Source organism: Pholis gunnellus (genome assembly GCF_910591455.1).
Source record: "Pholis gunnellus genome assembly, chromosome: 4".
Taxonomy (NCBI): domain Eukaryota; kingdom Metazoa; phylum Chordata; class Actinopteri; order Perciformes; family Pholidae; genus Pholis; species Pholis gunnellus.
Genome location: NC_136530.1, coordinates 1,279,628 through 1,300,834, shown reverse-complemented (window position 1 = coordinate 1,300,834; position 21,207 = coordinate 1,279,628). Strand labels below are relative to the sequence as shown.

The 21,207-nt window shown below is 42.9% G+C and overlaps 3 protein-coding genes across 5 annotated transcripts in view; all 3 read left to right on the top strand.

The window, feature by feature from the left end:
* Positions 1–1,056: 1,056 nt before the first annotated feature.
* LOC306694804 (uncharacterized protein) lies at positions 1,057–2,926 on the top strand (the record flags this gene model as incomplete). The annotated part of the gene is made up of 4 exons (XM_079157832.1): positions 1,057–1,124; positions 1,198–1,350; positions 2,655–2,743; positions 2,889–2,926. 4 exons carry the CDS (start codon positions 1,057–1,059, stop codon positions 2,924–2,926), a joined length of 348 nt encoding a protein of 115 aa, XP_079013958.1.
* LOC306694998 (protein NLRC3-like) lies at positions 2,899–9,016 on the top strand. The gene is made up of 6 exons (XM_079158085.1): positions 2,899–3,108; positions 3,251–5,054; positions 5,155–5,328; positions 5,479–5,652; positions 7,459–7,505; positions 7,624–9,016. The coding sequence occupies exons 1-6, from the start codon at positions 3,072–3,074 to the stop codon at positions 8,217–8,219; spliced, it is 2,832 nt and encodes a 943-aa protein (XP_079014211.1). The 5' UTR covers positions 2,899–3,071; the 3' UTR covers positions 8,220–9,016.
* Positions 9,017–10,190: 1,174 nt separating this feature from the next.
* shroom2a (shroom family member 2a) overlaps positions 10,191–21,207 on the top strand; it is a 34,375-nt gene continuing 23,358 nt past the window's right edge. The window contains exons 1-3 of one of the 3 annotated variants that reach the window (XM_079158083.1): positions 10,191–10,415; positions 10,591–10,650; positions 12,295–12,508. In XM_079158083.1, the coding sequence (XP_079014209.1) occupies positions 12,302–12,508 (207 nt within the window). In that variant the 5' untranslated portion in view covers positions 10,191–10,415; positions 10,591–10,650; positions 12,295–12,301. Of the gene's footprint in view, positions 10,416–10,587; positions 10,651–12,294; positions 12,509–21,207 lie in introns of all 3 variants that reach the window. The other 2 variants (XM_079158081.1, XM_079158082.1) reach the window with 2 other exon arrangements.

The window sequence follows — 21,207 nt, the reverse complement described above, 5'->3', positions numbered from 1 at the left end:
TTATATGAGGGTTTCAGAAGTACAGAGGTCAATGTATTTGACACATTATATTTCCCACAATTTAAGCTTCTGCATTTTCCAAATGCACTAGTATTATTAAAACGTATTGTTCGGTTCGTAAGCCTCGTACCGAACGGTTTAATACGAATACGTGATGTTACAGCCCTAGAAACAAATAACCCTAGCTCAGTAGGACAGCACAGAAGGCCCAGGTATAAAATACACGGCCCGCCACTGGTATTCAAAGGTAAACTCCAAACATTGGAGGTTTAAGCCGACGACACCGCTGCTCCACGCAGGAAACACCGTCTGACTCGTTCACGCAGCAACTGATAGACGAGGTAGAGCAAGGTCTTCTGAACCAGCGTCCAGCCAGAACCCTCCACATGCACGAGGGTGGGAGGACCATCAATGCTGCTTCCAGTTTTAACTCCATTTCTATTCACTTCATTGAAGAAAAGTATTTCTGTAACTTCTTGTTGTGAGACTGAATTCAAAAGTCCCTTTGGTTCCTTCCATCGGCTCCCCACATCTGTCCCACATCTTTTCCACATCTGTCCCACATCCGTTCCTCTGCTTCACCGTAAACGTGAGATCAATCAAACACTCTGAACACGGGGGCGGCTGGTTTCACCGCAGTGGACTGGAATAAGGAAGGAAGGAAAGGACGCAAGTGAAGGAAGCGTGTATTTCTCCATGTGGGCCTCAAACGTCACGTCCAATGTTACTGAGGTCGTTATCAGCCTTACCTGTTATAAACAGCTTCCTGTTTGATATCCATGGGCCCTGATGACGTCACAGAGACATGAAAAGTGACGTCATCCCCAAAGAAAGGCCAATAAAAAGCCACATGAAGAGTCTTCCTCTAGTCTTCAAACAAGCCAACAGACTAAAGAGCATTGTGAACGTCATTTCTTAGAGATGACTGCAGCTCAAAGTGACAACAACATGGAAACTGTCCCATGAGTGTCTTTAGTATTGAGGTGAATGAGCTGTGTGTGTTTGTCATGATGAAGATAAATAATGTTGTGTTTGTGTGAAGGTGTGGACTCTGCTATGAATCAGTGTGAGGACAGCGAGGAGGGAGTCCCTCCCTCTAAAACCAGCCACACCAAAGCTCAGAGGTGAGATGACCGTCTCTAACTGTCCATGACTCAAAGTCTTTCATTCACTGACTCTGTTTCTACATGTGACCAGGACCCATCAGGGACAAGACTGTCCTGGACCTGGACCTGGACCTGATCCTGGTCCTAAACCTGAACATGAACCCAGCTGTGTGTCCATGAAGAGTGACTGGTCTATGGATCGTTTAATAGACTTCAAAGATGGACGCCACTCTGTTGATCAAAGGTGAGGATTTCAAACTGATGATGATGATGATGATGATAATGATAATAATAACTTTATTTAAATAGCACCTTTCCAAAACAAAGTTACAAAGTGTTTCACAATAAAACATGAAAGCAAATAACAAACACAATCAAACCAGTAAAATAAGATTTAAATAAACATGTCAAAATAATCCAAACGGTAAAAGTGAGTCTTCAGAAGAGATTTTAAGAGGAAACTGAATTTTCCAGCCTTAGATTAGCAGGAAGAGAGTTCCACAGCTGAGGGGCCCGAACAGCAAAGGCCCGTTAGTAAGGTGTGGTGGAAAAACTATATAAAATAGTACGAGTGAGCGCTATAATACCGAAATAAGGGAATGTGAGAAAAGAACGTTTTTCTTTGGAATATTTATTCTCTGTGCAGAGAAGGTTCAATCATCCCACTGAGCACCTGTGTGCAGTCTGAGGGATGAAGAGCCCCGTGTGCAGGTTTCTACATCTTATAAAGGACCAGTGCACAAGGGTGGGGGGGTAGGATGAGTCCTCTCTAACACATCTGTTTCTGTTCCTCACCTAAACATTCTGTGGTTAACTGTCTGCAACCCCATTCAGTCACTTCCTCTAATGGAATGTTTCTCCTGCTGATACCAGATTAAAGTGCATCGCAGTAGTCGAGTCTGGAGGAGATGAAAGCATGAATCTCAAAGGTCAAAGGAATGACCTGATTTTGCTTCGCTGTCTAAATTGAGTAAAGCAGATCTACACAACTTTGGTCACCTGAGCATCAAAAGTCAAGTCAGAGTCAGAAATAACACCCAGGTTGAGGGCTTCATGCTGAACATTATTAGATAAAGCTCCCAGACTTGAGGAGAGATCATTAATGCAGAAAGGGGCCAGCAGGGGTCATTATAACCTTCATATTTGGAGTCATTTAGTTCCAGGAAATTTTCGGACATCCAATTTCTAATGTCGGCAAGACAGGACATGATACATGAAACAGTGCTGGAGCCAGGCTTAATGGGATGTACGACTGGGTATCATCTGCACATCAGATGTGATTCTAGTTGTTTCTAGTTGTAGTTGTATCTCGGGGTGGAAGGTATAGAAGGTATATAGAGTAAACCGGTATGAATTTGACCTACGATATCATTTTTGACAATACCATGCTTCCAATAACATAACTTTTACTGTCCAATAAAAGCAGAGCTAAGAATCTGTTTTTCATTGTGATCAATCATGACAGAACACAACATCTTTAACTAATTGTTGTATTTGTGTTTTTGGTACAAACATAATGTGAGCTGATTCTTCATGATTCCTCCACAGAGAGGACCAGGAGAGCTCAGAGGTTCCCAGAGGTCAGTCTGCCCAGCAGCATCAAACACAGCTGGACTCCATATTTATGGTCTGTACATGTACAACTACTTTTACATCTATTCTGTTCACAATCATCTCCATGCTGCACTTTGTAGACCAGTGGATTGTCAGTCTGTCCAACATGGATCTGATGTTTGGTTCCATGGTTTTAGTTTGTGTCATTCAGAGAATATTCTGTTCCAGCTGCTGGAGGAGAACATCGTCACTTTTGTGAAGAATGAGCTGAAGAAGCTCCAGAAGGGACTGAGTTCAGAATGCTTAGAGAGTCAGAGGGAGGATGAGGAGGTGCTGGACGGTGAGGATGAAGAGCAGAGGAGGAGCTGCAGAGAGGCGTTTGTGAAAATCACAATTAACTTCCTGAGGAGGATGAAGCAGGAGGAGCTGGCTGACTGTCTGCAGAGCAGTAAGAGGATTTCTCTCAAGATTTAACATGCTGGATCAATGGGACGTTTACTAATGTCTCAAGAGATGGACCAACATATATTCAGATATGGTGACATATTTGTCTAATAATTTATTCATTGATGTTCTTTGTTTTTATTCAGGAAGTCATCCTGGAGTTTGTCAACGTAAACTCAAATCTAACCTGAAGAAGAAGTTCCAGTGTGTGTTTGAGGGGATCGCTAAAGCAGGAAACCCAACCCTTCTGAATCAGATCTACACAGAGCTCTACATCACAGAGGGAGGGACTGCAGAGGTCAATGATGAACATGAGGTCAGACAGATTGAAACAGAATCCAGGAAACCACACAGACCAGAAACAACCATCAGACAAGAAGACCTCTTTAAAACCTCACCTGGAAGAGAGGAACCAATCAGAACAGTGATGACAAAGGGAGTGGCTGGCATTGGGAAAACAGTCTTAACACAGAAGTTCACTCTGGACTGGGCTGAAGACAAAGCCAACCAGGACATACAGTTCACATTTCCATTCACTTTCAGAGAGCTGAATGTGCTGAAAGAGAAGAAGTTCAGCTTGGTGGAACTTGTTCATCACTTCTTCAGTGAAACCAAAGAAGCAGGAATCTGCAGGTTTGAAGAGTTCCTGGTTCTGTTCATCTTTCGCGGTCTGGATGAGTGTCGACTTCCTCTGGACTTCCTCAACAATGAGGTCCTGACTGATGTTACAGAGTCCACCTCAGTGGATGTGCTGCTGACAAACCTCTTCAGGGGGAACCTGCTTCCCTCTGCTCGCCTCTGGATAACCACACGACCTGCAGCAGCCAATCAGATCCCTCCTGAGTGTGTTGACATGGTGACAGAGGTCAGAGGGTTCACTGACCCACAGAAGGAGGATTACTTCTGGAAGAGATTCAGAGATAAGAAGCAGGCCAGCAGGATCATCTCCCACATCAAGACCTCACAAAGCCTCCACATCATGTGCCACATCCCAGTCTTCTGCTGGATCACTGCTACAGTTCTGGAGGATGTGATGAAGACCATAGAGGAAGGAGAGCTGCCCAAGACCCTGACTGAGATGTACATCCACTTCCTGGTGATTCAGTCCAAACAGAAGAATGTCAAGTATGATGGAGGAGCTGAGACAGATCCACACTGGAGTCCAGAGAGCAGGGAGATGACTGAGTCTCTGGGAAAACTGGCTTTTGATGAGCTGCAGAAAGGCAACCTGATCTTCTATGAATCCGACCTGACAGAGTGTGGCATCGATATCAGAACAGCCTCAAAGTACTCAGGAGTGTTCACACAGATCTTTAGAGAGGAGAGAGGACTGTACCAGGACAAGGTGTTCTGCTTCGTCCATCTGAGTGTTCAAGAGTTTCTGGCTGCTCTTCATGTCCATCTGACCTTCATCAACTCTGGAGTCAATCTGCTGTCAGAAGAACAAACAACCTCCCGGTTGTTTAAAGTCTCTGGAGACAAACCTGAACTAACACGTTTCTACCAGAGTGCTGTGGACAAGGCCTTGCAGAGTCCAAATGGACACCTGGACTTGTTCCTCCGCTTCCTCCTGGGTCTTTCACTGGAGACCAATCAGACTCTCCTACGAGGTCTGCTGACACAGACAGGAAGTAGCTCACAGACCAATCAGGAAACAGTCCAGTACATCAAGAAGAAGATCAGTGAGAATGTGTCTCCAGAAAAAAGCATCAATCTGTTCCACTGTCTGAATGAACTGAATGATGGTTCTCTAGTGGAGGAGATCCAACAGTCCCTGAGTTCAGGACTTCTCTCCACAGATGAACTGTCTCCTGCTCAGTGGTCAGCTCTGGCCTTCATCTTACTGTCATCAGAAAAACATCTGGACGTGTTTGACCTGAAGAAATACTCTGCTTCAGAGGAGGCTCTTCTGAGGCTGCTGCCAGTGGTCAAAGCCTCCAGCAAAGCTCTGTATGTACAGAGAGAGTTAGATTCATATATCATAACTTACATACGCTGCTATCTTTTCTACTTATTGTTTATTTTTTTTTCTTCATCATTGTCTCTTCAGACTGAGTGGCTGTAACCTCTCAGAGAGAAGCTGTGAAGCTCTGTCCTCAGTTCTCAGCTCCCAGTCCTCTAGTCTGAGAGACATGGACCTGAGTAACAACGACCTGCAGGATTCAGGAGTGAAGCTGTTGTCTGCAGGACTAGAGAGTCCACATTGTACACTGGAGACTCTCAGGTGACCCTGTGAATTACTTTTATTGGACTAAGTACTAAGTTTAAAGTGTACACACAAACAGATTGGTGATGACCGTAATAAACATAAACCTTCCAGCCCTCACAGTTCCCTCAGATTATGTGACATGTGTGTTGTTTTGTGTGTTTGCAGCCTGTCAGGCTGTCTGATCAAAGAGGAAGGCTGTGCTTCTCTGGCCTCAGCTCTGAGCTCCAACCCCTCCCATCTGAGAGAGCTGGACCTGAGCTACAATCATCCAGGAGACTCACGAGTGAAGCTGCTGTCTGCTGGACTACAGGATCCACACTGGAGACTGGAAACTCTCAGGTATGAAGAGACCTGCTGCAGCCACAGACAATCAGTCTGATAGAGGAGGTAGAGCTGGAGACTTTTCTCTGTCACACTGTCAGCCTGGTTAATATGACCCTGACACACCAAGCTGACCTCAAACTACCAGAGACTCATCAAACTGTTTGTGTCCCACATCAGACCATCAATACAGACAGAAGTAGTCAGGGAACAGTAGCCAGGATGAGCCACAACAGGGAGGGAAGGTGATGAAACTGTTGTTTTTCTGGAGCGTTGTCTTGTTTCAACATTAGAAAACAGGACAGTGGTGTATCCTGACACGTTGACGGGCATCATGGTGGGTTGACATGCATCAACGTCGTCACGCTGCAGGTTTGTGGGCTCATATCAAACAATAGTTGATGTTTTGATGCTCGTGTGTGTTGCCCTTTAGTCCAGACATTATTGTGAAAAGACAAACAGACAAAGAAACAATCTGTTTAAACCGTCTTGATAAATCATCACAATAGGAATGTGTTTCTGTTTTAAAGGAGTTCAGCTTCACCTGGTTTTGGTTTGTTCTGCACTGAGAGCCAGTTCCCTGACTGATAAGAGTCGACTTGTTAAAACTCCAGGTGACAGTCGGCCACAGACGCTCAGTGAAGAACCAACAGCTGATTGTGGACATGGTGTGTCAGAGCCCAAAGAGGTTTATTGAGGACTGGACCAAAGTTCTAGGGGGACACAGGCAGTGCTCTGTGGCTGCAGACGGACTTGAACTGTAATATTTTCACCCCCAGATTACAGATAATAGAAACCAGTGTTGACTGTTGCTAGGAGACGGGATGTGAACAGCTTTGTACATCCAACCATCCCCCCCGACCTCCTCCATCAGAGGGTTTGTGGCGCTGTAGTGGTTTCAGGATACTTTCTCCTTTACTTCTTACTTAATCGTCATTATTACACAAACACAAGAGGTCGCTTGTCAGGACCAGAACATCAACAATCAATACTTCTATATTGACAACGGATCAGCTGACTCTGGGTGATGGTGAAGAGTCGTGTGGTGGTGATGAACCCACAGAGAACTGTCTCCATCTCTGCAGCTCTACTGAGCTTTTTAGCCTCTTTTAGCTCCTAGTTTTGGTTCTGCAGCACATTTCCTGTTTGGTTCAGTCTCAGTGTTTCCAGCAGCAGCTGTTTTCATCCAACAAGCTGTGATGAAGCCACTGTTCACTACCTGCTCAGCAGCAAACAGCAGACAGACTCAGTTAGAGACTAGCTGGTGAACATAGAGGAGCATTTAGCAGCTAAAGAGACAGATGTTTCCCTCAGGAGGTGGTGGAGACCAAACACAGAGCTACAAGAGAGAGAATAGTGGACTAACATTCATCAGGAGACACAAACACAAAGACTCCTGATGAGTCATCATGTTGATGTGTAACTGCTGGATGTGGAAGCAGCTGTTGATATCATGTTAGACACAACTACTTTATAAGCTGATAAGATGTCACATGTTGTGTTTACAGCTTGTTTTCACTGAACCACAAGTGGACAAAGAAATCAATTGATGCAGGTTTAAACATGTGATTTACTGACTGACTGGTGGAGGAAACTGAGTGTGAAATGGATGATTGTCAATATAATACTGATAATAATAGATCATGAACAAGTGAACACAATGAGCCGTCATCATGGGCCAATCAGAAGAAGCTCCAGTGAAGTCAAAGAGTATGAGCTGATGAATAATAAGTGCTCCATGTGAACATGAATAACAAAGCTCTGTGTGTGAGAGCGATGTAATGTCCATGTTTCATGCTGCTCTGACCCCCCTCCTCCTTTCAGGGTGGAGCCTGCTGGAGTCCGATGGTTCAGACCAGGTCTGAGGAAGTGTGAGTGTGCTTTGAGTTTGATTCATGAAAACATCACTCATTCACATCTCTGATGTCATCATCAAACAGATGATAGATTAATAACTGCAGCTGTGTTGTGTCTCGTTCTCTCCATCAGATTCCTGTGAACTCACAGTCGACACAAACACAGTACATAGAAACCTCAAACTGTCTGACAACAACAGGAAGGTGACATGTGTGGACGAGGATCAGTCCTACCCTGATCATCCAGACAGGTTTGACTTCTATCATCAGATGCTGTGTAGAACTGGTCTGACTGGTCGCTCTTACTGGGAGGTCGAGTGGAGCGGAGACGTTAAGATATCAGTGAGTTACAGAGGAATGAGAAGGAGAGGAGACGGTGATGACTGTATGTTTGGAGAGAATGATCAGTCCTGGAGTCTGAGATGCTCTGGTGGTTGTTACTATGTCTATCACAATAAGACAAGAACACCCATCTCCTCCTCCTCCTCCTCCTCCTCCTCCTCCTCCTCCTCCTCCTCCTCCTCCTCCTCCTCCTCCTCCTCCGGTAGAGTAGCAGTGTATGTGGACTGCCCTGCTGGCTCTCTGTCCTTCTACAGAGTCTCCTCTGACACACTGATCCACCTCCACACCATCAACACCACATTCACTGAAGCTCTTTATCCTGGGTTTGGGTTCAGGTTCAGGTCCAGGTCCAGGTCTGGTTCCTCAGTGTCTCTGTGTTCTCTGTAGGGAGAGTCTCCTCCTGCTAGAGCAATGTTCGCTCTGCTGACCAGATAGTTCAGTCTGTAAATCAAAGTTTTGGATGATTCTAGAAAATATCCAATTCCATCCCAGCACTGTATAAAATGAAGGATTTGTTAAATCCAGCTTCATTCTTCACGTCGTGTTCACTTTTACTTCATTCATCTAGTTCATTTGTTCTACTCAATGAGTTTCTGTTGATTTCTGACCTATTACTGAGCTCAGTCATTCAGAATGTGTCATGAGTTAACTTTTCATTCTTTGATTTGTTTTCTTACTGATCATGTGTTCATTTAATGATGATGATGTTTCAGTGATGTTCATTCATGTATTAATTTGTGATCATATATGCTTTTATCATCACCAATGGTTACGATGAGTAAATGAGATCATCTTGATAGCGGACACAGATGCAGCCCTTTGGCCTATTCATCATGACACACACACCTTCACACACACACACACACTCACACACACACATCCTCATGTACGCAGATCTCTTGTTATTGTACTATAACCATTGTATTGCTCAGGAATAGGACTCCTCCCTCATAAAGGGAGCAGTCAATAACCTTGCTGAAGTGTACTTATATTTGAAAGTTTACTGTTATGTAATCTTAGCTTAGCTTAGCGGGACATATCACGTTACCATGAAAACAACAAATATGATGTACAATTGTGTGTATTGATTGTGTACTTTGTACTCCCTGATTTGAACGTCTTCAGACTCTTTCCTCACAAGATGAGAAGTCATTTCATTTAATCTATTTACTCGTGTTTGTCAAAACAGCTTCAATGAAAAAATCAAATATTTGATGAATAAATGAATAAATAAATATCTTCTGATTTCAAGTTTGTTTGTTCCATCTTCAACCCTTAATGTTTCTGAGTAAATGTAGTACTCCAGGCTGAACACACTGAGCCTTCCTCTTTGTTTACCTTTTGTTTTACGTCTCCATGCGTCCACTGGTGACCCCGTGTTCAATGGGGATCATCTAGTCCAGATTTGACCAGTTTAGGTATAGTGGTTTTTGATCTGGACCTGGTCCAATGTGGTCTAGATGTTAAAAAACATAACAAGAATAAGAAGAGACAGACACGTGGCTCAGTAACGTAAAAGTTGAGTTCCCCTAAAAGTTTCCCCACTATGAACTTCATCAAACTTAAATATGAAGCCTGTCGCCTTGTGGGGAAGCTGCTGCTGAACATCTTCCTCACGTTTGTTTACGTCCTCCTTCTCTTCATCAACATCAACAGCTGTCTCCTCTTCTTGGACATCTTTGTTTTCCACTCCAAGCCAAGTCCTCCAGCTCTTCAACATAATTTAAATAGTTTGTACTTAACAAATACGTTTGTTAAGATGCTCTACGTTTTTATGTCCTATTTCCTGACAGTTTGAAACTAACAGGAGTGATTCTGGTGACGTCTGCGCGTGTTCAACCACTTCCGCGTTAAGTGTTGAAGTTTGGCCCTCACGTCTACCCGTACCCTGCTGGTTGTTATGGAAACGTACGCGCTCCTTCTAAAACGAATAGCTAACGCTAAGCTAACGGAGGCTAAATTGTTATTTTCTGCCGTAAAACCTAACGTCGTGTGTCAAACTCCCGAAAGTACATTTAAAAATAGGTTAAAACATGTTTATGGATCTGTCTGTCTGTCTATCTGTCTGCCTGTCTGTCTGTCTGTCTGTTTCTCTGCCTGTCTGTCTCTCTGTCTGTCTGTCCTGTCTATCTGTCTGTCTCTCTCTATATATATATATCCATCCCTCTATCTCCCTCTCTATCGCTCTATCGCTCTTTCTTTATGGGAGAACTTTTAAATACCAGCTATCTGACGGTAGGTGGCGCGCATGCGTCGCACGTCGCTCCACTTGTTATCCCTGTTGTCCGTGGATGGGCGCTAGCTTAGCTTAGCTTCATTTAAACTCTCCTGAGTGTGTCAGTGTGTCGTGCTCGGGGTTTGTAGCATGAAGTCGGATGTTACGGACTGATTACGGACTTTTAAACCGGTGGAAACGCTTTGCTTATTTCCCTTGAAAGCGTCCGGACCAGTAAGCTTTTTATTATTATAAAGAAGTGATTCTTTTAACAATAAAACAGGTTACAAACAGATGTAAGTATGTGTACCGTAAAGCAGAGATAAAGCTGTCGTGATCACCGGGTTATCCACAAGTTGAATCCACAGGTAAGGTTTAAAAACACGACCTTTGTGATATTATCGGAGTAAAACGAGTTGTTTTAATGTCATATATAAAGTGTTTGTTTGACACGAAGAGTCGGTAAACTACTTCTTTTTTTTTTTTAACCAACACGTACTTGTTGAAGTGAGCTCAGTTTATCTGTTTGTTTGGTTGCAGAAGAAGAAGAAGAAGAAGAAGAAGAAGAAGTTTCTCTCTATTGTGCTGCTCCACGTTATGTTGGTGCGTTTTTAATTCTCTCACTTTAAGAGCATTACGTTTAAATCAGCCTGCAGAATGACAACAGGTGTTTACGCTGCGTTACAGATCTGCGTCACACAACTTACGTTTTTTAATTACATGTTATGTTTTTATGTGTGTGTATATGTAAGTGTATATATATATATGTGTGTCTATATATATATATATATGTATGTGTGTGCGTGTGTATAGAAAAGATGTTTAATTCAATAGCTAACACGTATACTATAGTATTATATATAATATATGTGTTAGCTATAGAATTAAACATATTTTCTCCCATTTTGCCAGGTTTGTAATGTAGATGTTTTTAGAATCACAGTGTAGGATAAGAAAACTGTTGAATACTTTATTTATTATTTTTACACCACCATTATTGGTGGATTTAATGAGATAACTAGAACAAAGAAAAACACAACATACCATCTGGCAGTGGGTCATAATCATGTCATTGAAGCTTTAGAGTTTATTAGAAGAAACCTTTTCCATTTTATTCTTTGTCTGTTATTTGGTTATGGTTCTGTTTACATTGTTTTCTAAAGAGTGTATTGCTGATGATGTATTACTTGCTATATATTGTTGTACATTTACAAACACATTCAGTTTGTGTCTTTTAGAGGAGTTGATTTCAAATGAAAACACTTGTGTAATTTAGTTATTCTGATGAAAGTTTACATCTTAAATATAAGACATTAGATATGAAGTGAGCTGCTTAAAACCACTGAAATAATGCTGAATTCTTAAGATGAGAGGCATTTGTGTTGAAATAGTTTTTGGTATAAATACTGTAAACAATCTTTGTTTTTCTTAGAGGCTAACAAATTGATTGGTTCTTTATCCCAAAGAAGATAAAGCCTTCCTACATTTATTTTCCTAAGAACTTTATTTAAATGTTACTAGTTTCCCAAATGCAATTTAGTTTCTCGACAAAATAAAGATATCTCCAGTGATATTATTATTATTATTATTATTATTATTATTATTATTATTGTGCCCAACATGGCCCCATGTTGTGTCAGGTTTTATTCATCTATTAAGAACCAAGAATTCTTAGATTTTTATTTAATTTCCTTTTTTAAAAATGGTGACGGTGTATTATTACAGTGATGCAACACTCTTATCTTTTGCAATATTGGCTAATAATAAAAGCAGGCATTACAAAGTGATGCCAAAAGTAATAACTAGGAGATACGAATTAACAGGATAAGAGAGAATTTTGAAACAGTCGGAACATTGTTTTCTAGCTTCTCTTCTTCTGGCTTTAATCGTGGTTGTAGAACGTTCAGTGCTGTTTTCAGGTCACACTCAGGTTCAGGAGGGCTTAAAAGATCAGTAACGTGTAGCCACACCTCGCTGAGCTGTGAGAGTGAGCAGTAAAACCTCCATCTTTTCTAAAAACTTGACCGTCAAGGAGTGCAGCGATGCCGAGGTGACGGTGGTGTTATCTTCTTCTGTGGTAGCGGTGAAGATGTAGCTGTAGCTTCCTGCTCTTGCAGAGCTGGACGGTAGATTTCAGAGGGAGTTACAGCGGGATGTCATCAGCATAGAGGTGGATTCAGTGAACAATGCTTATTACGATGTTGTGTCTGGACACGTTTTCATGCTGTTGTTTCTCTGCTCTTACAGTTGCACCATGGATGCTGCAGGATACAAACATGAGTCGCGCTACACAGAAGCAGAGAGTCTTTGGCGTGTGATGCAGAAACCAGGAGATGTGGATCAGAGGAGCAGAGACGGGGAGAGCTGGAAGCTGGTGGATGTGTTTCTGTCGGGAGGAGCACCGTGGGGGTTCACCCTCAGGGGAGGACTGGAGCACCAAGAGCCTCTGCACATAACTAAGGTAAAGTACTTATTATTATTATTTCAAGATCAGGGCTTTAGCTGCCAGCGGAAATGCTTTTCTACAGATTTTCACTCATCACATAAATTATGATTTTAAATCAATTATCTGAGACCTTCATCATGATGATGACGGCAAAGTTAAATACTGCTCTCTGCTTCTGACCCAGACCAGTTAAACTCATGATTTTACTAGTTGCCGTCGTCTAACAAAATACAAGAGGGATGATATGAACACACAGTACTCTCTTTTGTTGTTTTTAGCTTGGCTAGCATAGCATACAATGTCGGTCAGCATGGTCTAGACTGAACGACTTATCTAAACAACTGACGGATGGATTTGCTGTGAAGTTTTGTGCAGACGTTCATTGTCGCCGGAGGACGACCTCTGCTGACTTTGGTGTTTACCTGACTTTTCATCTAGTGCAACCAGCAGGTCACAGTTTGCAATTATCCAGTGAAACATTTGTGAGCTAACATTTAAACATCATAACCTGTACAGGGCTCTAAAAAGATAAACATTGAACAGGACCACAGACAATAAGAAGTGGACTGAAATGTGTCTCGTTGGTTTGTGGACGTTTTGAAGCCTCGAGTCTGGCATTTCGGCCGTCGCCATCTTGTGTTTTTGCAACCAGTCAACAGGAAGTGACCATTTCTGGACTGAGGAGGAGTGACGTAGAGACACCGTATACGTCTCCGGTAGAGACCTGTCAATCACTGTGTAGCCCCGCCCTAAAGCATCCCCTGCTTTATGGTCTGTGTGACTCTAAATGGACCATCATTTACTAAATGAACATCATGCTGTATTGAAGAAGACTTGAAACTAGAGATTGAGACCATAAACTCATGTTTACAATGTTTACTGAGGTAATAAATCAAGAGAGAAGTAGAGTCATTTTCTCATAGACTTCTATACAACCAGAGGAGTCGCCCCCTGGTGGACACTAGAGAGAATGCAGCTTTAACACATGAAGCGTTGGCTTCACTCTTCAGAACCGAAGGTTGCCTCCTGAACAGAACATGCACTATATCTTGTAGTTCTTGGATGACTTTGTTAAATGGGTGATATGAGCCACACTGTGCATACAGTGAGAGGGAGAGATTACCTAAACACGGTGCAGCCCAATCAGCTCCGACATCGCACTGTAAGCTCACTTCTCTGTTGACTGTGTAATGATTAACTAGAAAAGACCTCGCTAGTTAATTTGACTTGTTAAAATACGGCCCCCTGTTCGTCGGGAGCCGTGTATCGACCCAAAAGCGGTTCAAAGTCCAACTCCGATGGTCGAAACTCCGGATCTGAGGCACCACATGAGGGTTTAGAGCGAAACCCTTAGGACCACCTTCACCCCCCCCCCCCCCTCCCCCGCTACCGTAGGATTTTACAAGCATGTAATTCAAATGACAAGAATTCTGACCATTTTAAGTCTTTAAGCTGTAAAGCTGCCAGATCACGTTGTGGAGTGAACCTTTGCCCGGTTGGACTCCGGTTCTTTTGGTTTTAACATTGACATCAGTTCACTGTTAATGTCCTCCGAGGACCGACGGAACCTGGACCTGTTTGCATCTGACGGTGAGATTTGGATTCCTCAGAACTCTTTGAGACGTCTTTATTCTCACGCTATAATCACAACCTTCTCAGATACGTTTTGATAGTTTTGTGAGTGAGCCTTCCTGTCTGGATCCTCATGGACTAAACTTAACACAACAAACGTCTTTTAATGGCGTCGAGAGTTTGGTTTTGTGTCACTTCAGCTTCGGTGTGTGTTATCAGATCCCACCTGGACGTTTGCCTTCTCATGTTTTCTGTGCCGGGTTGGATTCTAGTAGCTCGTGGTACCAGGAGCAGGGGAGGAATGTAGGAGCTTTGTTTGATTTTCTAAATGTGGTGAATTATCTGTGACAGCCTGAAGCCCGTTGGAATGGCACGATGGGATAAGTTAAGTGAGGATTAGAGTGATTCTTGCTCTTCTGGAGTGGCTCTCACAGTAACAGACATTTATTCAAACAGTTAGTTGGAGTTATTTCTGTGATTTAAATCATGTAAACCTACTATCTCCTCTACAAAGAACAACCCTACATAGTAGCCTGTATACAATACGTCTACCAACCAGTATCTGCTTTATACCCAAACAAACGTTTGAGGCCTCTCCAACGTTTGTCTAATGACATACATGTGTACCGCAGACATGTTGCCTCTAAGTACTACCTGATGCACTTTGTTCCTTATCGGCCCAGCTTCTCTTTGGGCGATTTCAGTAGAAAACAACATATTGTCGGTTGTGCTCTATGTCCTGTTGTTTTCTGTCTACCGACTACGTCTACATGCACAAAATATTATGTTGTTTTTACCTTTTTATCCTGAAAAAGATCATTAATGTACAACTGAGCTGAAAGCCTTCCATTCATATGTATTAATTTCATTCAGTTAAGATGAATAAATATGAAATGAAATGGATTCTCATGGTTGATTGTGCGTTCATATTGTAAACGCTAAAGAACGCTGCTGTAATCTGAACACGATCAACACATCGCGCGTCTTAGTCCGGAAATGCTGCATTCTGATTTAAGGCATAATTCTTAATGTCCAAACTGGATATGCTGTTCACGTGACCCGGATTAAAGCGAGAATATTGTCACATTCAGAATAAGAGACGAATATTTGGTGCATGTAAACGAGTCAATGACTACGTTTACGTGCACCAAATATTCCAGTTTTTGCTTATTAGGCAATATTCCTAGTAAGCTATTTACATGGCTAATGAAACTGAATATTCCACTAATAGTCCCGTCTACGTGCAGCCGTTCATATTCAGATATTCATGTCTCGTCCTCAGTGAATCTCACGGTGACGTCGTTCTCTTCTGTGTTTGACGGGTCGACGTCCTAACGCGCCGCGTATCTCGTCAGAATACGTCAAAGTGAACATCAGGAGCTAGCGGATGTTCTCTCAGCGTGTTCCAGAGGTGGAGGACTTGTTGGACCTCGTTCATTCCTTCAAACAGCTTCTCTAAAAGATATTTGTTCATCTCCAGAAACCTGTTGATGTCCAACTCCTTCATGATGTTTCTCCTTCTGTTCTTCTGGACATCGTCTCTACTGCAGCTCTACTAACTGTTGGTTTGTGTTCAACGCACAGAGCTGCTGGTGAACAGGAGAGAGACGTATGAGCTGCATACATGCTGTATACGTGTGTGTGTGTGTGTGTATATATATATATACACACACACACACACACACACACACACACACACACACACACACACACACACACACACACACACACACACACACACACACACACACGTCCAAAGAATGATCCTATAACCTGATCAGTATCAACATGTCACACATGATTTACTCTCAACATGATGCATTAGCAATAAGAACTAATTCAGAATATCCAAACAGAATATGATGTTTACATGAGCTGTTAATGTCTGAATATCATATTTGGATTAATAGTGGATTATCAGTGTTCATGTGAACGTAGTCGGTGATGTAGGAGCTGAAATCTGGTTACATTATTTGTTAGACTTGATATTTTGTATCAAAATGCGTCTTAAGTTGTATTTAACAGTAAAACACTGTATTTACTTTGTTCTTCTGGAGGAGAAATGTAAGAAAACGGTCATAGACGAGTCAGACTACATACACATCACTGTGTGCTGTTCAACCATGTAACGCAGAAACGTGTTGATTCTTATGTTGAGTTTCCAACAGCTGCGTTTACTTCAGCCTTCTTTTAATAACCATAAATGCTCACTTGGCATTGATATTTTCTTCCTTCATTACGTCTTCTGATGATGTTCATGTCGTTCTGTTCGTAGTGAACATTGAGTACTCGCTCTACTCTTTTTGGCAGGCTTTGTCTGCATTTCCTGTATTAACCTCAGAAACACACGGGGGGCTTAAACGTGTGTTTTATGTGCATTCTTTCCAATTGCAGAAATGAAAGATGAATTTTTGTTTAAAGGGTCCACAGCTTATTGAGAGGTTTAGAGTATTGGTTAAAAAAAAAAAAAGATCCTGGATCTAATTAAAATTCTTCACATTCCTCTCATAGCTCAGGTTATGCTCAAGGTCTTGGTGGACTTAAAGTCCTGAGTCTCAATAAACTTATATAATCCTGTTTTACACAACACAGCTGGGCATGTGTGCCTCATACGTATATTATCCGGTGCCAGCATCACACTTTAAAATATCGTTTGCTCCCAGAGAACCGGCAGCGCTCACACTGCAGAGATGTCTCTGTTCCTACACGCTGTGGTAAACCACCGAGAGGTAAACGGGTTTTACTAATTATTGAATCCTTTGTGTGACAACCTCGTGGGCTTGATTTGACTGTTTTTTTAGGATTGCGCAACCTCTGAGGCAAAGGTGACTCATAGAGAAAAGGGTTCTGGCTGAAGGCAGGAAGAACGAATCAGATGAAGAAGTCAGGTTTTGGGGGTAGTAACCACAGACTGTCTATAAGAAGAGGACGTAGTCATCGTGACGTCTCTTATTGGTTTGAGGACTGATGTTTTGAAGCCTCGAGTTCGGCGATTTGGTCGTCGCCATGTTGTTTTTGGAACCAGTGAACAGGAAGTGACCATATGTGGACTGAGGAGGAGTGACGTAGAGACGCCGTATACGTCTCTGGTAGAGACCTGTCAATCACTGTGTAGCCCCGCCCCTAAAGCATCCCCTGCTTTATGGTCTGTGTGACTCTAAATGGACCATCATTTACTAAATGAACATCATGCTGTATTGAAGAAGACTTGAAACTAGAGATTGAGACCATAAACTCATGTTTACAATGTTTACTGAGGTAATAAATCAAGAGAGAAGTAGAGTCATTTTCTCATAGACTTCTATACAACCAGAGGAGTCGCCCCCTGGTGGACATTAGAGAGAATGCAGCTTTTAGGGTACTTCTGCATGAGCTCCACTGGTTGTGAAAAAAACAACATGGCGACAGCGAAATTGCTGAACTTGAGGCTTCAAAACGTCCACAAACCAATGAGAGACGTCGCGATGACTACGTCCTCTTCTTATATAGAGTCTGTTGTTGTTGTGGATGTGTCACTTAAATGGCCTCATCGTGAGCTACCATGCTGCTAGTACGACGGGTCCTATGAGTGATTGTCTGTCTGTATCCACAGATTAAAACAACAAAACACATTTACTTTCAATAAACCAACCAGGTGTGGGTTGGTTGAGTGACTACATGTGGAACATAGCGTTGTGTTTGGTCATTCCTGCGGGCGTCTCCCGGTCAGATCAGCGGTTACGTGATTGGTCACCTGCAGCATTACGTCGGCTCGTATTCGTCATTGTTCGACGCTGTTGATCGCTGTCGATTTCCTTCGTACACCAATGAGAAGGTATTTTCAATGTTTTTGTTGCCTCCAAATATAACTACAAAGCTCAGCCCCTGGATCTGTGAATCATTGACAGGTTAGTCTCCACTGCTCAGCCTCTCGGTGAGCAGTTTTAAGTTGCTGATAGTCGCCTACAGTTGCAAGAAGATGCTTAAAACATCGGTCTAGCTTACAGAGGCAGATTAAACTTAAAAATTACACAAAAGGTGTGTGCAAAGCTCAGACATGGGTGCGTTTGTGGTGTCTAACAGCAGTGAACGTCGTCCCTGACGTTCAGCATTCCTAACCCCGTCACCACCACATCCTTCCCCTCACGTCCCACACAGACACGGAGCTATTTCTGAGGAGACTCGGGCCTCCAGGATGGCTGCAGTGTGACTGATTATGGTCTGGAGGAAGATGGTAAACAAAGGACGTGGTGCGGCTCACGATGATTGTGCTGCCATGGTGAGACATGTCAGAGGGTCTCCGGCTCTCGTGTTGCGTTAACACTGTTTGTGGCCCTTGTGGTTTCTCTTACGCTGCTGCTTGGCAGCGTTTGTTGTTTTTATTTACATTCTTGAATTATATCTTATTGTGGAGTCGTGTTTCCTGTTTGGATAAAAGTCAGACTGCTGTTCAGCCATAAGCTGTCACACGGATGAGCTGACGAGCTGTGGATAGTAGAAAACATTTCCACCAATACTGTGTTGTCAGTTTCATGATGGACCGTTGCTTTCTTTGTTAGGCCCAGATAAACGTAATGCAATCAGTTTAGTGAATATTCTCTCTTGTTGTTCTGAACTACTGGTGACGTTCTCTGGTTCTCTGGAGCTCCACTTCACCATTCCTGTCTGCTGAGTCTAAAAACACCTTTTTATGGACTCAAACTTCTCCAGCCAACCAAAACTAAATGTACAAGATTATGCTCAGCAGCGAGGTCTGATCCCAAACACAAACATATTCTCCAGTTTGCAAACTGCCACCTGATTAAATGTCTCAATGTTTTGATTTCCCTTAAATACTTTTTTCAATTCCATGAAGAGGCCAAAACTAGCAATGAATACATCCTACTAACACGTGTTGTGTGCTAAACCTTAATACATCTTCTTCCTCTGTGCCATAGAGCTCCTTTTGTTGCCCAAAAATGATTCAAATACATCAACGAGCCCCACTGCTGCACAAACAACATCCACTGTGCTATCTGAGACCTCACCTTAAAGGTGCAACCTGTAAGATATGGACAGAATATTAAAATAATACATGAACGAACATTGGTTACAGTGTTGACTACTTTCTAATGACATGAGCACGCTGACCAGCTGCCACGGCCCGTCCTGTCCTGTACCTGGAGAGTAGATAGTGAGTCACTGTAGCGTCCGGTCTGTCCTCACGTCCAACATGAGAAGACGTAGAGCTACGCTGAGGTCGATACCGCTGGAGGCACAGAGTCTGTGTACGTTTCAACAGTTTGTTCATTGGATTAAAGTCAAAGCGGCAGAAACGAGAAAACGGCTTTGTCAGGTTTTTGGAGGTAGTAACCACAGACTGTGTTGGTTTGTGAACTGATGTTTTGAAACCTTGAGTTCGGCGATTACGGCCGTCGCCATCTTGTTTTGTTGCAACCAGTGAACAGGAAGTGACCATATGTGGACTGAGGAGGAGAGACGTAGAGACGCCGTATACGTCTCTGGTAGAGACCTGTCAATCACTGTGTAGCCCCGCCCCTAAAGCATCCCCTGCTTTATGGTCTGTGTGACTCTAAATGGACCATCAGTTACTAAATGAACATCATGCTGTATTGAAGAAGACTTGAAACTAGAGATTGAGACCATAAACTCATGTTTACAATGTTTACTGAGGTAATAAATCAAGAGAGAAGTAGAGTCATTTTCTCATAGACTTCTATAGGACCAGAGGAGTCAGAACCGGCGGTGGCCTCCTGGTTTGGACCCAGTAATGGAGGTGAAATGCTTCCTCCTATTGATGTGGAGGAGGTGACCAGGTTTTACATGTTACACCTTTGATCTTGTCTGACATAAAGTGAGCCTAAATGTGACGTCCACGTGCTGCTCGTGCACCTCGGTTAAATGTTACCAAACTTGCGTTTGATGATTTTCCAGCTTCAGTAAAAACAGGCGTTTTGTGTCCATTTTAAACTCGAACTGTAAACGCAGTCGGTGATTCAGTTTCTCTACAAAATCCACTTCCATATCAGGACCGGCTCAGGACTCCAGCCAGTCATCATAAAAGCCTGAAAACTGGTATCCTGGAGAAAAAGAAAAGGGGCTTTTGATCGGAGCTGTGTTGGCTCTGGTTGTCTGGTGCTGAGGATGAAGGCCGTATTAGACGTAATGGTCTGTAGATGTACACATACCTCTGTGGTTGAGTCATACCCCCCCCCCCCCCCCCCCCCCCCCCCCACAGGCCCAGTGCAGAACTCATTATCAGCTGCAGAGCTCAGCGTTTGTGTTAATGTGCACGGCTTGTCTCTCCACGCTGAGGACAGCAGTGAACGCTGTGGCTCTGTAGGTTTGATCTGGTGCAGGTTCTGGTTCTGGTGGGTAATAGACCGGCGCTAGCAGAGGCTGCACGTCCCGTTGACAGACGTGTTATTTCAGGTGTCGGCCCTCAAACAAACACTCCACGGTTTGTTGTTTCACATCACGCCGCGGCAGCTTTCTGAAGTGTTCTTGTGTCCTTTGAGCCGAGTCTGTAGAAACGGACCTTCCTGCTGTTTGGTAAACTTTGGTGAATGTTTCTTCTGTTACCGTAGAAAATATATGAAGAATGTCAACAAGAAACTGCTGCTTGTTTAGTGCATTTCTCCTTTTTAAGCCTTTTGTCTTTGTAGTTTACTGCCCTTGGTTTTGATTCATCGACAGCCATAAAGATATGATTCATAACTGCTGGTCGTGGTTTATATTAGTTCATATATGTGAAAATATTTACGACTTAAAAGATGTGTTGAAATGTAAATATTTTGTCTTTCATAAATGATTTCCTTCCTTAAAGATGCTTTGTAGGAAACACTGACAGTAATGTCTTCTTGTCTCTTTAACTCTCATGAGGAGCTTCTGATCTGAAGCGGTAAACGTTGCTCCACAAGGTCCCGTTAGCAGAATCTGCACCACATTAGGCTTTAAAACAACAGTAAATATTCTGCGCTTTGCTTATCACAGCTTTTAAAGTAGCTCCAAGGTCAGGTCGTATGAGGTTACTTAATCTCTTTCACAACACCGAGGTGGGAACCTCAAGGGCATGAGACGTGTTTTGGCACCTTCTTATAAACTGTGTGTTCTTCTATGGCCTCAATATTTAACACAATGTGCATTTAAAGCATTTAATCCTC